Here is a 15406-nt window from a genome sequence, read left to right on the forward strand (position 1 = left end):
TGAAATAATGAAAAAATTGGCGCCAAGTATGACGCACAACGTAACGTAAACTTTTTTGGCGCCAAAAATGACCGGAAATGACACACTTGCGTCACTAATGACGCCGCCATGTGAAAGGTCTCGACGTCACGTATGACGCCGGAAATGACGAAGTTGCGTCAAAAAACGTAATTTCCCACGCCCAAAAAATTCGCGCCAAAAATGACGCAATAAAGACAAACATTTGACGCACCCGCGGGCCTAATACCCGCAAATGCAAAAGTAGTCAAAATTGAAAAAGACTAAACCCCAGGTAAGAAACAAATTTCTTAAAGTGTTTATATTCCCAAACATATTTACCAAAAGACACCCATCCACAAATAGCAGATAGCCAAACCAGTACTAAAACAGTTCTTTAGAAGAGGTAATGGTAAATTTGAGAGTATATCGTCAATCTGAAAAGGGAGGTAGGAGATGAATCTCTACGACCGATAGAGAACCCATGAAAAAGACCCCCATTAGGGAAATCATTGTATTCAATAGGTGATGCTCCCTTCACGTCCCTCTGACATTCGCTGTACTCAGAGGAATCAGGCTTCAACAATGCTGAGAAGCGCATATCAACGTAGAAATCTTAGCACAAACTTACTTCACCACCTCCATAGGAGGCAAAGTTTGTAAAACTGAATTGTGGGTGTGGTGAGGGGTGTATTTATAGGCATTTTGAGGTTTGGGAAACTTTGCCCCTCCTGGTAGGATTGTATATATCATATGTCACTAGCTCATGGACTCTTGCCAATTACATGAAAGAAACAGCATAGGCATAGCTCTGGCACAGGCACAGAAAAGTTAAATTCATAGAACAGTGTTGTTGAAACCTAGTGTAGAGCCAAATTTAATCAATGAATATGAATGTCCTCTTCCCTTAAAAGGGACAGTAAACACATTGAGATTGTCTTTATATAAAATGTTCAGTTCTGCGTAATAAAACTTTGCAATATACTTTTATTATTTATTTTGCATCCTCTTCATGTAATTTAGTGCTACAAAATTGTGGATGTTCTATTTCTCAGAGTTGGAAATGCACACTATAGATTTCTCAAGGACAACAGAATTTATGCTTACCTGATAAATTACTTTCTCCAACGGTGTGTCCGGTCCACGGCGTCATCCATAACTTGTGGGAATATTCTCTTCCAACAGGAAATGGCAAAGAGCACAGCAAAAGCTGTCCATATAGTCCCTCCTAGGCTCCGCCCACCCCAGTCATTCGACCGACAGACAGGAGAAAAAAACAGGAGAAACTATAGGGTGCCGTGGTGACTGTAGTTAAAGAAAGAAATTCATCAAACCTGATTAAAAAACCAGGGCGGGCCGTGGACCGGACACACCGTTGGAGAAAGTAATTTATCAGGTAAGCATAAATTCTGTTTTCTCCAACATTGGTGTGTCCGGTCCACGGCGTCATCCATAACTTGTGGGAACCAGTACCAAAGCTTTAGGACACGGATGAAGGGAGGGAGCCAATCAGGTTACCTAAACAGAAGGCACCACGGCTTGCAAAACCTTTCTCCCAAAAATAGCCTCCGAAGAAGCAAAAGTATCAAATTTGTAGAATTTGGCAAAAGTGTGCAGGGAAAACCAAGTCGCTGCCTTACATATCTGATCAACAGAAGCCTCGTTCTTGAAGGCCCATGAGGAAGCCACAGCCCTAGTAGAGTGAGCTGTGATGCGTTCGGGAGGCTGCCGTCCGGCAGTCTCGTAAGCCAATCGGATGATGCTTTTCAGCCAAAAGGAAAGAGAGGTAGCAGTAGCTTTTTGACCTTTCCTCTTGCCAGAATAAACGACAAACAGAGAAGACGTTTGTCTGAAATCCTTTGTTGCTTCTAAATAGAACTTTAAAGCACGAACTACATCTAAATTGTGTAACAAACGTTCCTTCTTTGAAACTGGATTCGGACACAAAGAAGGCACAACTATTTCCTGGTTAATATTTTTGTTGGAAACAACCTTTGGAAGGAAACCAGGTTTAGTACGCAAATCAACCTTATCTGAATGGAACACCAGATAGGGCGGATTACACTGCAGAGCAGATAACTCAAACTCTTCTAGCAGAAGAAATAGCAACCAAAAACAGAACTTTCCAAGATAACATCTTGATATCTATGGAATGTAGAGGTTCAAACGGAACCCCTTGAAGAACTGAAAGAACAAAATTCAGACTCCAGGGAGGAGTCAAAGGTCTGTAAACAGGCTTGATCCTGACCAAAGCCTGAACAAAAGCTTGAACATCTGGCACAGCTGCCAGTCGTTTGTGTAACAAGACAGATAAAGCAGAAATCTGTCCCTTTAGAGAACTCGCTGATAATCCCTTATCCAAACCTTCTTGGAGAAAGGAGAGGATCCTAGGAATTTTGATCTTACTCCATGAGAATCCCTTGGATTCACACCAACAGATATATCTTTTCCATATTTTATGGTAAATTTTTCTAGTTACAGGTTTTCTGGCTTGTACCAGAGTATCTATCACAGAATCCGAAAACCCACGCTTAGATAAAATCAAGCGTTCAATTTCCAAGCCGTCAGCTGGAGGGAAACTAGATTTGGATGTTCGAATGGACCCTGTACTAGAAGATCCTGTCTCAAAGGTAGCTTCCATGGTGGAGCCGATGACATATTTACCAGGTCTGCATACCAAGTCCTGCGTGGCCACGCAGGAGCTATCAAGATCACCTAAGCCCTCTCCTGTTTGATCCTGGCTACCAGCCTGGGAATGAGAGGAAACGGTGGAAACACATAAGCTAGGTTGAAGGCCCAAGGCGCAAATAATGCATCCACTAGAGTCGCCTTGGGATCCCTGGATCTGTACCCGTAGCAAGGAACCTTGAAGTTATGACGAGACGCCATCAGATCCATGTCTGGAATGCCCCATAATTGAGTCAACTGGGCAAATATCTCCGGGTGGAGTTCCCACTCCCCCGGATGGAATGTCTGACGACTCAGATAATCCGCCTCCCAGTTTTCCACTCCTGGGATGTGGATCGCAGATAGGTGGCAGGAGTGATCCTCCGCCAATTTTATGATTTTGGTCACTTCTCTCATCGCCAGGGAACTCCTTGTTCCCCCCTGATGGTTGATGTAAGCAACAGTCGTCATGTTGTCTGATTGGAATCTTATGAATCTGGCCTTTGCTAGTTGAGGCCAAGCCCTGAGAGTATTGAATATCGCTCTCAGTTCCAGAATGTTTATCGGGAGAAGAGACTCTTCCCGAGACCATAGACCCTGAGCTTTCAGGGAGTCCCAGACCGCGCCCCAGCCCACTAGACTGGCGTCGGTCGTGACGATGACCCACTCTGGTCTGCGGAAGCTCATTCCCTGGGACAGGTGATCCTGGGTTAGCCACCAACGGAGTGAGTCTCTGGTCTTCTGATCTACTTGAATCACTGGAGACAAGTCTGTATAGTCCCCATTCCACTGTTTCAGCATGCACAGTTGTAATGGTCTTAGATGAATTCGCGCAAAAGGAACTATGTCCATTGCTGCAACCATCAACCCTACTACTTCCATGCACTGAGCTATGGAAGGTCATGGAACAGAGTGAAGAACTTGACAAGCATTTGAAGTTTTGACTTTCTGACATCTGTCAGGAAAATCTTCATTTCTAAAGAATCTATTATTGTCCCCAAGAAAGGAACTCTTGTCGACGGAGACAGGGAACTTTTTTCTATGTTCACCTTCCACCCGTGAGATCTGAGAAAGGCCAGAACGATGTCTGTGTGAGCCTTTGCCTTTGAAAGAGACGACGCTTGTATCAGAATGTCGTCCAAGTAAGGTGCCACTGCAATGCCCCTTGGTCTTAGAACCGCTAGAAGGGACCCGAGTACCTTTGTGAAAATCCTTGGAGCAGTGGCTAGCCTGAATGGGAGAGCCACAAACTGGTAATGTTTGTCCAGAAAGGCGAACCTTAGGAACTGATGATGATCTTTGTGGATAGGAATATGTAGATACGCATCCTTTAGATCCACGGTAGTCATAAATTGACCCTCCTGGATTGTAGGTAAAATCGTTCGAATAGTTTCCATTTTGAACGATGGCACTCTGAGAAATTTGTTTAGAATCTTTAAATCCAGAATTGGTCTGAAAGTTCCCTCTTTTTTGGGAACTACAAACAGATTTGAGTAAAACCCCATTCCTTGTTCCACAGTTGGAACTGGGTGTATCACTCCCATTTTTAACAGGTCTTCTACACAATGTAAGAATGCCTGTCTCTTTATTTGGTTTGAAGATAAGTGAGACATGTGGAACCTTCCCCTTGGGGGTAGTTCCTTGAATTCCAGAAGATAACCCTGAGAAACTATTTCTAGTGCCCAGGGATCCTGAACATCTCTTGCCCAAGCCTGAGCGAAGAGAGAGAGTCTGCCCCCTACTAGATCCGGTCCTGGATCGGGGGCTACTCCTTCATGCTGTTTTGGTAGCAGCAGCAGGCTTCTTGGCCTGCTTACCCTTGTTCCAGCCTTGCATCGGTTTCCAAGCTGGTTTGGTTTGCGAAGCATTACCCTCTTGTCTAGAGGCTGCAGAGTTGGAGGCCGGTCCGTTCCTGAAATTGCGAAAGGAACGAAAATTAGACTTATTCTTGGCCTTGAAAGGCCTATCTTGTGGGAGGGCGTGGCCCTTACCCCCAGTGATGTCTGAGATAATCTCTTTCAATTCTAGCCCAAAAAGGGTTTTACCCTTGAAAGGTATATTAAGCAATTTTGTCTTGGAAGATACATCCGCTGACCAAGACTTTAGCCAGAGCGCTCTGCGCGCCACAATTACAAACCCTGAATTTTTCGCTGCTAATCTAGCTAACTGCAAAGCGGCATCTAAAATAAAGGAATTAGCTAACTTAAGTGCGTGAATTCTGTCCATAACCTCCTCATACGGAGTCTCTCTACTGAGCGACTTTTCTAGTTCCTCGAACCAGAACCACGCTGCTGTAGTGACAGGAATAATGCACGAAATAGGTTGCAGGAGGTAACCTTGCTGTACAAAAATCTTTTTAAGCAAACCCTCCAATTTTTTATCCATAGGATCTTTGAAAGCACAATTATCCTCGATAGGAATAGTAGTGCGCTTGGCTAGTGTAGAAACTGCCCCCTAGACCTTAGGAACTGTCTGCCATAAGTCCTTTCTGGGGTCGACCATAGGAAATAATTTCTTAAATATAGGAGGGGGGACAAAAGGTATGCCGGGCTTCTCCCACTCCTTATTCACTATGTCCGCCACCCGCTTGGGTATAGGAAAAGCGTCGGGGTGCACCGGAACCTCTAGGAACTTGTCCATCTTGCACAATTTTTCTGGAATGACCAGGTTGTCACAATCATCCAGAGTAGATAGCACCTCCTTAAGGAGTGCGCGGAGATGCTTTAATTTAAATTTAAATGTCACAACATCAGGTTCTGCCTGTTGAGAAATTCTACCTGAATCAGAAATTTCCCCATCTGACAAAACCTCCCTCATGGCCACTTCAGATTGGTGTGAGGGTATGACAGAGCAATTATCATCATCAGCGCCCTCCTGCTCTACAGTGTTTAAAACAGAGCAATCGCGCTTTCTCTGAAATGCAGGCATTTTGGATAAAATATTTGCTATGGAGTTATCCATTACTGCCGTCAATTGTTGCATAGTAACAAGCATTGGCGCACTAGAAGTACTAGGGGTCTCCTGCGTGGGCAAAACTGGTGTAGACAGAGAAGGAGATGATGTAGAACTATGTCTACTCCCTTCATCTGATGAATCATCTTGGGCAACTTTACTATCTGTGGCAGTACTGTCCTTACTTTGTTTGGATGTTATGGCACAATTATCACACAATTTTGAAGGGGGAGACACATTGGCTTCCATACATACAGAACATAGTTTATCTGAAGGCACAGACATGTTAAACAGGCTTAAACTTGTCAATAAAGTACAAAAACCGTTTTAAAACAAAACCGTTACTGTCTCTTTAAATTTTAAACAGGGCACACTTTTTTACTGAATATGTGAAAAACTATGAAGGAATTGTTCAATTTTAACCAAATTTTCACCACAGTGTGTCTTAAAGCATTCAAAGCATTGCACCCCAAATTTCAGACCTTTAACCCTTAAAATGAGGAAACCGGAGCCGTTTACAGTTTTAACCCCCTTACAGTCCCAGTCCCAGCCTTTGCTGCGACTTCACCAAACCCAGGGGAGTATACGATACCAAATGAAGCCTTCTAGGAACCTTTTCAACTAATTCCAGACCCACACACATGCAGCTGCATGTACCGCTCTCAAAAGTAACTGCGCAGTAATGGCGCGAAAATGAGGCTCTGCCTACTATAGAGAAGGCCCTTCCTGACTGGGAAGGTGTCTAAACCAGTGCCTGACGTAAAAAAACGTTCCCCAAAGTTATAAAGTGTGAATTTCAACATCAAGCTGTATAAAATGCCCAAATAAAGCAATCGATCTAGCCCATAAAAGTGTCTACCAGTTTTATAGCCCATATTAAGCCCTTTATTCTGTTTGAGACTAAGAAAATGGCTTACCGGTCCCCATGAGAAGAAATGACAGCCTTCCAGCATTACACAGTCTTGTTAGAAATATGGCTAGTCATACCTTAAGCAGAAAAGTCTGCCAACTGTTCCCCCCAACTGAAGTTATCTCATCTCAACAGTCCTATGTGGTTACAGAAACCGATTTTAGTTACTGCTGCTAAAATCATACTCCTCTCACAAACAGAACTCTTCATCCTTTTTTGTTTCAGAGTAAATAGTACATACCAGCACTATTTTAAAATAACAAACTCTTGATAGTAGAATAAAAAACTACAACTAAACACCACATACTCTTCACCATCTCCGTGGAGATGCTACTTGTTCAGAGGCAAAGAGAATGACTAGGGTGGGCGGAGCCTAGGAGGGACTATATGGACAGCTTTTGCTGTGCTCTTTGCCATTTCCTGTTGGGGAAGAGAATATTCCCACAAGTTATGGATGACGCCGTGGACCGGACACACCAATGTTGGAGAAAACCCCGCTACCTGTCTTTCCCTAACTGCAAAACAATGCACTTTATATTAACATGACGACTGTGGCTAGCCTTGTGACTTGTAAACTCAAGCCCAGAATGGCTCCTTCAAATAAGGCACGTCATGGGTGGAGTTTAGCATCTTGTTTGCTGCAATCGTTTTTCAGTAGCCAATTTGTTTAAAAATCTTAAAGATTTGGCTGATATTTTCTATTGCAAGGTAACTGCAATAGAATAAAAAGGTGTCTTGTGTCCTTTTAAAAATACAGTTGACAATATATATTTTCTCCCCTTTAATTTGTTCCCAATGATCCATTTTACTTTCTGGAGTGTATTAAATAGTTTACAAATGGATCATATACCTTTATTTTTGCATTTGAAACAGATGATTTTACCTGTGGTATACTTATACTAAAAGTTTCTATACCTTACAAAGCTTTTCTTTAGCTAATATAGCCAGCAGAGGAAATTACACTCCCAGTGGGAGGTAAGAGAGATATGCATTAGACTGTTAATTTTCCATTGCTACTCTCTAAGTACTGGGCTTTGATATGCAGACAGAGATAATATAAAGAATCATGTATGTGTAATTTCATATAAAAAATAAACCTAAAGAAGCAAATTATTATACAGTTTATGCTCTGCAGCTGGTTTAACAAGTTATTGAAAACAAATTAAGAGAAAATAATTGTATAGTACACTGTCCCTTTAAGAAAGTATGAGCTAAGTTGGATGAGCGAACTCCATAAGCTCTGGACCTTGACAAAGGAGGTTGTACCACAGGAGAAGCCATATTTAGTTTTTAGCCTGCTGGAAATCCTGTGGTAACTTAGGTATGACTGTTAGTATTCAGAAGGTGGGAGAGAAGATATATATATATTAAAAGAAAGAAAAAAATTTGCAGTTTATTTTTTTTACCCTACAAGCTTCTATAGTTTTGGTGTTTTTCTTCATGGGTTCAAATATAAATACAAATACTTAAAAATGAGCAGAATCCTTACATTTATAAGCAACAACAAAACCAATACAATGTATAGTTTACATCATGCATATAACATATTAGGGAAGTTACAGACCAATAAAGAATTTCTTCACATACCTGATCAGGTCCCATAGGCATCCCAGGCATAGGTATAGAATTTATGCTCATCTGCCCCATGTGGTTTCCGCTACCATTCATTTGCAACATACTGTATGCTGCAGGGTTGGCCTGGTGACTATACTGTTGTTGTGGAAAGGAGCTAAAATAGAAGACACAATTATATTTTCCACTCATTGCATTTCCAGCAGTAGCTACAAATTCAATATTTTTAATAATGCATTTAAAAAACATAATTTATGTAAAAACTTACCGGATAAATTCATTTGTTTCATGGTGGCGAGAGTCCACGAGCTGTTACATATAGGATACCAGGTGGAAGCAAAGTTTCCCAAACCTCAAAAGCCTATAGAAATCCTGCCCACCTCACACATACCTCAGTTTTACGAATAGACAAGTGGTGAGTAAAGCTAATAATGAGGAGCAGTAAAAAAGATGTGCATAAAAAAACATAAAATTATGCTTACCTGATAAAATTATTTTCTTTCCTGGTAGGGAGAGTCCACAAATTCATTCATTACTGTTGGTAATTCAACACCTGGCCACCAGGAGGAGGCAAAGACACCTCAGCCAAAGCATTAAAGGGACACTGAACCCAATTTTTTTCTTTCGTAATTCAGATAGAGCATGGGATTTTAAGCAACTTTCTAATTTACTATTATCAATTTTTCTTTGTTCTCTTGCTATCTTTATTTGAAAAAGAAGACATCTAAGTTTTTTGGGTTTAGTACACTGGACAGCACTTTTTTATTGGTGGATGAATTTATCCACCAATCAGCAAGAACAACCCAGGTTGTTCACCAAAAATGGGCCGGCATCTAAACTTACATTCTTGCATTTTAAATAAAGATACCAAGAGAATGAAGAAAATTTGATAATAGGAGTAAATTAGAAAGTTGCTTAAAATGTCATGTTCTATCTGAATCACGAAAGAAAACATTTATGTTCAGTGTCCCTTTAAGTATCCCTCCCACTTTTCCATACTTCCCCAGTCATTAAGCAGAGGAAATAAGGAAACTTAAGAAAGACACTAGGGGTATAGAGGTGCCTGAAGACATGGAAAAAAGAAACGCTGCTTTAAAATAACCAGGCAAGTTTGTGGACTGTCCCTGCCAGAAAAGAAAATAATTTGTCAGGTAAGCATCCATTTTGTTTTCTTTCCAATGGCAGGGAGAGTCCACTGATTTATTCATTACTGTTGGGAATCCAATACCCAAGCTAGAGAGGACACAAAATGAGTAGGGAAAGAAAATTAGGCAGACAGACCTAATCTGAAGGCACCACCGCTTGAAGCACTTTTCTCCCAAAAGAAAACTCAGCTGAGGCAAACACATAAAACTTGTAAAGTTTTGAAAACCTTACAGATCTGCTCCATAGAAGCTTCATTCTTAAAAGTCAGGGGACACAGCACGGGTAGTCTTAATTCTCTCAGGAGGCTGCTGACCAGCTTCCTCATAAGCCAAACAAATTACACTCCTCATCCAAAAAAAAAAAGTGTAGTCGCAGTGGCCCTCTGACCCTTGCGCTTTATCTGCATACAAGACAATCAAGGAAGAAGATTGTCTGATATCCTTTGTAGCGTGAAGGTAGAATTTCAAAGCATGAACTACATCCAGATTGTGTAATAAATGTTCCTTCTGAGAGGAAGGATTAGGAAAAAAGGTACTACAATTTCCTGATTGATATTGCGGTCAGAGACCACCTTAGGTAGAAAACCAAGCTTAGTATGTAAAACAGCCTTATCCGTATGAAAAACTAGATAAGGCAGATCGCCCTGTAAAGCAAATAACTCAGACTCTGCGAGCAGAAGAAATAGCTAATAAAAACAAAACTTTCCAAGACAAAAGTATAATGTCAACAGAATGCATAGGTTCAAACAAAACCTTTTGACGAACACAAAGAACAAGATTAAGGCTCCAAGGAGTAGCAACAGGCTTAAACACAGTCCTGATTCTAACCAGTGCCTGAACAAAATACTGATCAGAAAGATTAGCTAATTTCTTGTGCAGCAATAAAGAGAGGGCAGAGATTTGACCCTTGATAGAGCTGGCTGACAAACCCTTCTCCAAACCATCTTGGAGAAACAAAAGAATATGAAGAACCCTCAACTTGTACCAAGGGAAACCTCGCTAATCACACCAAGCCAGGTAAGTACGCCACACCTTGTGAAATATACGATGAGTAACTAGCTTATGTGCCTGAATCAGAGTATCAATGACCCTTTCAGAAAAACCTCTCTTTGACAGCAATCTCCACGCTGTCAGCCTCAGAGATTTTTTTTTTGTTGAAATCTTTTTATTGATTTTTCACATATTATGTAAAATGAACATGTAACATCATCAATATCAATAAATAAACAATCAAACAGTAACAATACAGTCTTCAAATTATTTCTCTCATTATACATTCAATTAGTACAATTTAAATCTTTTACTTTTTTCTCTCTAGATTCCTTACCCCAAACTGTAACCTTCAAATCTCAGGGGTTGTCGGATAGCATTCTGGACTAGCCTCCCATCTTACAATCTAATTTTTTTCCCCTTCCTCCATATATTTATATCTGTTTAATTTTAATAATCTTAGTGATCTGGAACTCCCCTGATATATTCCCTTACAGACCTTAGGTTCTGATGTTATCTAAGTGGCTAAGGTTCTAGCTCTATTTACCTTTTCTATATGCATAATATATGGTTCCCATTGTTGGATAAATTTGTTTCTAGTGTTCAGTATGGCTGCTGAGGCACTCGCCATATTGTAGTGATAGTTGATTCTCTTCTCGATATAATCAAATGTGGGGGGGTCTCCCCTCCAAAATCTAGCTATAGAGATCCTTACTATGGTACAAATCATTGCTACTAATTTATGGTGTCTTTTACTAATGTCTTCTGTAGGGAAGTGTAGTAAGGCTTGTTCTGGGGTTAGATCAATCTCAGTCTCAAGGATATTTCCTAAATAAGCTGATGTCATGTCCCATATTCTTTTAACTTTCTCGCACTGCCACCACATATGTAAATATGTACCAGTCTCTCCACATCCCCTATAGCACATATGGGGATTATCTATCTGAGCATTGGTAAGTCTTGTGGGGTACATATACCATTTATATACAACCTTGATATAGTTTTCTTTTAGCAATGCATTTGGGGAGAATGAAAGGCCTCTATCAATGTTTGAAAGCCACGTCTCTAATGTCCAGGTCCTGTTTAAGTCCTGTTCCCATTTGGTCATAAAATGACTCTTCTCTTTGCTGATTCCCTCACTAAATAATGGGTATAATAGTGCAATTAATCCCTTCCCACGAGTATTGGACAGGCATATTGTCTCTAATGTGGTGTTAGATGGGGGTTTATTTGATCCCATTATTTCTCGTACCCTAGATGTGAGCTGTAGGTAATGATACCATTCATTTTGTTCTGGGGTGCCTAATTCCTTGTATTGGGAAAAGGTCAGTATTTTATTTCTTATGAGTGTGTCCGCTATTCGATAAAGGCTCTTGTTTTCCCATTTCTTTTGGATATGTGTGCTAATGAGTGAAGTGATTGGAGCTAATGGTGTCAGTCTTGATCTAACATTAATTATGGGGTATGTCTTGGTTAGTTTATCCCAGATAAAGGTGGTATGTCTAATCGAGACATATTCCTCAATATGCCAAGGTCGATGTTGTTTCGTCGCCCAGAGAATAGTGTCTAATCTTCCTACCTCTAAGATGTCTTTCTCTAACTGTACCCACTGGGGTGTTTGATCTATCCTATACCAATGTGTGGTCTGTGCCATTCTGGCTGCATAGTAGTATGCAATTAGATTTGGTAATCCAATCCCTCCTTTTCTCCTATGCCTCATCAGATTTTGTTTGCTTATTCTTGCTCTCCTGCCCTGCCAGATGTACTTTAAAATTTCCTTTTGCAAGTTATGTAACTCAGCAGTTGGGATAGTTATCGGGAGGGTTCTGAATAAGTATAAGAGTTTAGGGAGTATTGTCATTTTGACTGATATGATCCTCCCGTAGAGTGATATATTATATTTGGCCCATTTAAGTAGAAGTTCTCTAATCTGTAAAAACATGGGGGTATAGTTTTCTTTGTATAGTTTATTGATATCATTTGTGAGATTAACACCTAGATATTTAAGGTATGATCTAACCCAATTAAACGTAAAGTTTATTTCTAATAACTTCTTTGTCGTATTTGGGAGGTGAGTACTAAGGGCTTCACATTTACTTTCATTAATTTTATAACCCGATAATAGACTAAATTTATTTATAATAGAATATATTACTGGCAAGGAAAGAAGCGGCTTCGTTACTGCAAGGATGACATCATCCGCAAAAAGGGATATTTTATATTCTCTATCTCCTACCCTAAGTCCTGCAATATCTGGGTTATCTCTTATTAGCACTGCTAATGGCTCAATGCATATTGCGAAAAGCAAGGGAGACAGAGGGCACCCTTGTCTTGTGCCATTTCGAATTTGAATTCGTGTTGATTGATATCCTGAAAGCCTAATGAATGCATCAGGAGTGGAATATATTCTTTTTAGAGCATTAATGAAGGGCCCCCTGACTCCCATTTTATGAATGACTGCAAACATATAGTCCCAATTGACTCTGTCAAATGCCTTCTCTGCGTCCAAAGCTAGAAACAGAGAAGGCACTTTCTTCACTGTCGCGAAATTAATTAGGTCAATCACTTTTCGTGTGTTATCTGGAGCTTCTCTCTGTGAGATGAAGCCTACTTGATCTGTATCTATCAATTTTCTAATGGGCAGGGCTAATCTATTTGCAAGAATTTTAGTGAACAATTTCAAATCCTGATTAATTAATGAGATTGGCCGGTAATTCTGACAATATTGTGTGTTCTTTCCAGGCTTCGGAATGACTGTCACCCTTGCAGTTAACAGATCTGGGGGGATATCTACGCCTTGTAAAATATTATTATATAAAGTCACCAGTAAGGGAGCCACCGATAGTTGCAAATCTTTATAGAACGAGCCTGGAAACCCATCCGGGCCCGGTGCCTTATTTCTTTTTAATTCCTTAATGGCCAGTAGAACTTCTTGTATCGTGACAGGGGCATTTAGGGAATCTAATTCTTCTTCTGTTACTGTGTGTAATTTACTATTTCCTAGGAAGTTGTCTAATTCTTTCCTTATGCTAATTCCTGATTTGGTAATGGGTAAATTGTAAAGTTTATTATAGAATTCAGCGAATGTATTTGCTATTTGGAGTGGGTCATTAGTGACTTGGCCGTTAGCCTTTTGAATTTGTGGAATAGTGGAGGCCCTAGTCATTTCCTTTAGTTTGTTCGCTAGCATCCTATCTGGCTTGTTTCCATATATATAATATCTAGTGTCTACCACTTTGATCGATTGGACCGCCTCCCTGTCTAGAAGTTGATTTAGTTCCTCGTTTTTGCTGTTGAGTAGTTTTACTAGTTTATTTTGCTTCTTTTTTACTACCTGGTCCCTTATGGTATCAATTTCATTTCTAAGCTCCTCTATTCTGGAGTTGTGTGCTTTCCTAAGTCTACCTGACTCTTCTATCAGTAACCCTCTCAAAGAGGCTTTAAGTGCACTCCAAACAAAGTTTGGATTTGTCGTGGTCCCTTCATTTATAGTTACAAAGTCTTTAATATGCTTTTGTATCTTCTGCAGTAGTATGTCATTTTGAAGTAGGCTAGGGTGCAGAGACCAGGACCTAGCTCTGTGTGGATTAATCATCCCTTCAAACTCCACTATCACCATGTCATGATCTGACCATGCACAATTGCGTATGGTAGCAGATGTTATTAGTGGTAAGAGCAACTGGCTAACCAATATTAGGTCTATTCTAGAATATGTGCCATAAACCGTAGAATAAAAGGTATAATCTCTAACTCCTTTGTTAAATGCTCTCCAGCTGTCTATGAGGTTAAAATCTAAGAGTAGGTCTTTTAGGAGTTGCTGTGCCGGGGTTGATCGCCTTTTTTTGCCAGCTATTTGTGTGGTTCTGTCTAAATCATCATTTAATGTCAAATTAAAGTCCCCCCCTATGATGATCTTACTTTTTTTCCAGCTTGATAATAGTCTGCTTATTCTAGATATAAAGGGCCCTTGATTGTCGTTAGGTGCATATACATTCATTAAAATTACCGGGGTATTGTGGATTGAGCCTTTTACAACTAAAAATCTCCCTTCCTTGTCTTTGAGAATTTCCTCTTTCTTAAAATTTAGGGAGGCATGAAGGAGAATGGACACCCCACACCTTTTCTTGTTATTAAGTGCATGGAATTGCAATGGGTAGTTCTTATCCCAATATTTGGGTGTAGATTCTGAAGTAAAGTGTGTCTCCTGTATCATAATTATGTGGGCATTTTGGGATTTATATTCTGCAATCGCTTTTTTCCTTTTTATGTTGGTGTTTAACCCCCTTACATTATGAGATATAAGTTTAATGTGCATAGTTTCTATCTGGGTATATGCTTATGTTGGTCAAATTGTTTCTAGAGATGTTTCTTTGTGGACCTGTCTTATACATCATCAACATTTGAACATTTGAGACTGTACATAACTTTAAACAATAACAAAATAAATACTTACAACCTGCTGCGTGCTTGCGCATCAGTAAAAATACAAGTACTATTAACTTAGGTCAACTCTGGAACTCTCGACAACATTTCTTTGGTCTCATCTCATGAAGATAGATAATGAGCAAATGATATCAACAATACTAAAACAAAAAGCTGAGATATGAAAGACAAATAAAAAGCAATATTAGGTAATAAAGTGTGATAGGAAGTGAGAAATGCTAATATATAGCAACTAGGAAAGGGTATAAATGAACCCTGGACTCTCATGATATAACGTTGGATTTAGTCCTCCTCATATCAGCAACATGAAAGTCTAGGTGATAACGAGTTTAAATCTTCTTATATTTATCTTCTTGTGATCCTTAGGACAGTTCTCCTAATAGTCCACCTCTTCCTGCAGTAGTATGGGTCTCAACATCCAACAAGGAGAATGTCATGTTACTGTAGATGGTTCCTCTGGAGAGCTGTCGTCATCCTCTTCTCTGGTCGAATTTGGCTTCATTTTTTGGGGTTTTCCCCTTTTGTTTACTACAGACCAGTCCTTCTGTATAGGCTTTCTCAAAGGCTTTGGTGTGGCTTGGGACTCTCCTTCTTCAACTTGGATTTCCAGTTTAGATAGAATCATTAGTCCCTCTTCCAACGTTGAGCAAGAGTGTGTGATGTTTTTATGGGTAAAAATCAGTTTGAATGGAAAGTTCCATCTATACCTTAGATTTTCTCTTAAGAGAGC

General features: G+C 40.1%; 1 protein-coding gene across 1 annotated transcript in view; it reads right to left on the reverse strand.

The window, feature by feature from the left end:
• Window positions 1–15406, reverse strand: part of NCOA3 (nuclear receptor coactivator 3) — a 656351-nt gene that overhangs the window by 12286 nt on the left and 628659 nt on the right. Inside the window, exon 14 of the mRNA XM_053716954.1 lies at window positions 8114–8255. Coding sequence (XP_053572929.1) covers window positions 8114–8255 — 142 coding nt within the window. The remainder of the gene's footprint in view (window positions 1–8113; window positions 8256–15406) is intronic.

Source organism: Bombina bombina, chromosome 1 (genome assembly GCF_027579735.1).
Source record: "Bombina bombina isolate aBomBom1 chromosome 1, aBomBom1.pri, whole genome shotgun sequence".
NCBI classification, from domain to species: Eukaryota; Metazoa; Chordata; class Amphibia; order Anura; family Bombinatoridae; genus Bombina; species Bombina bombina.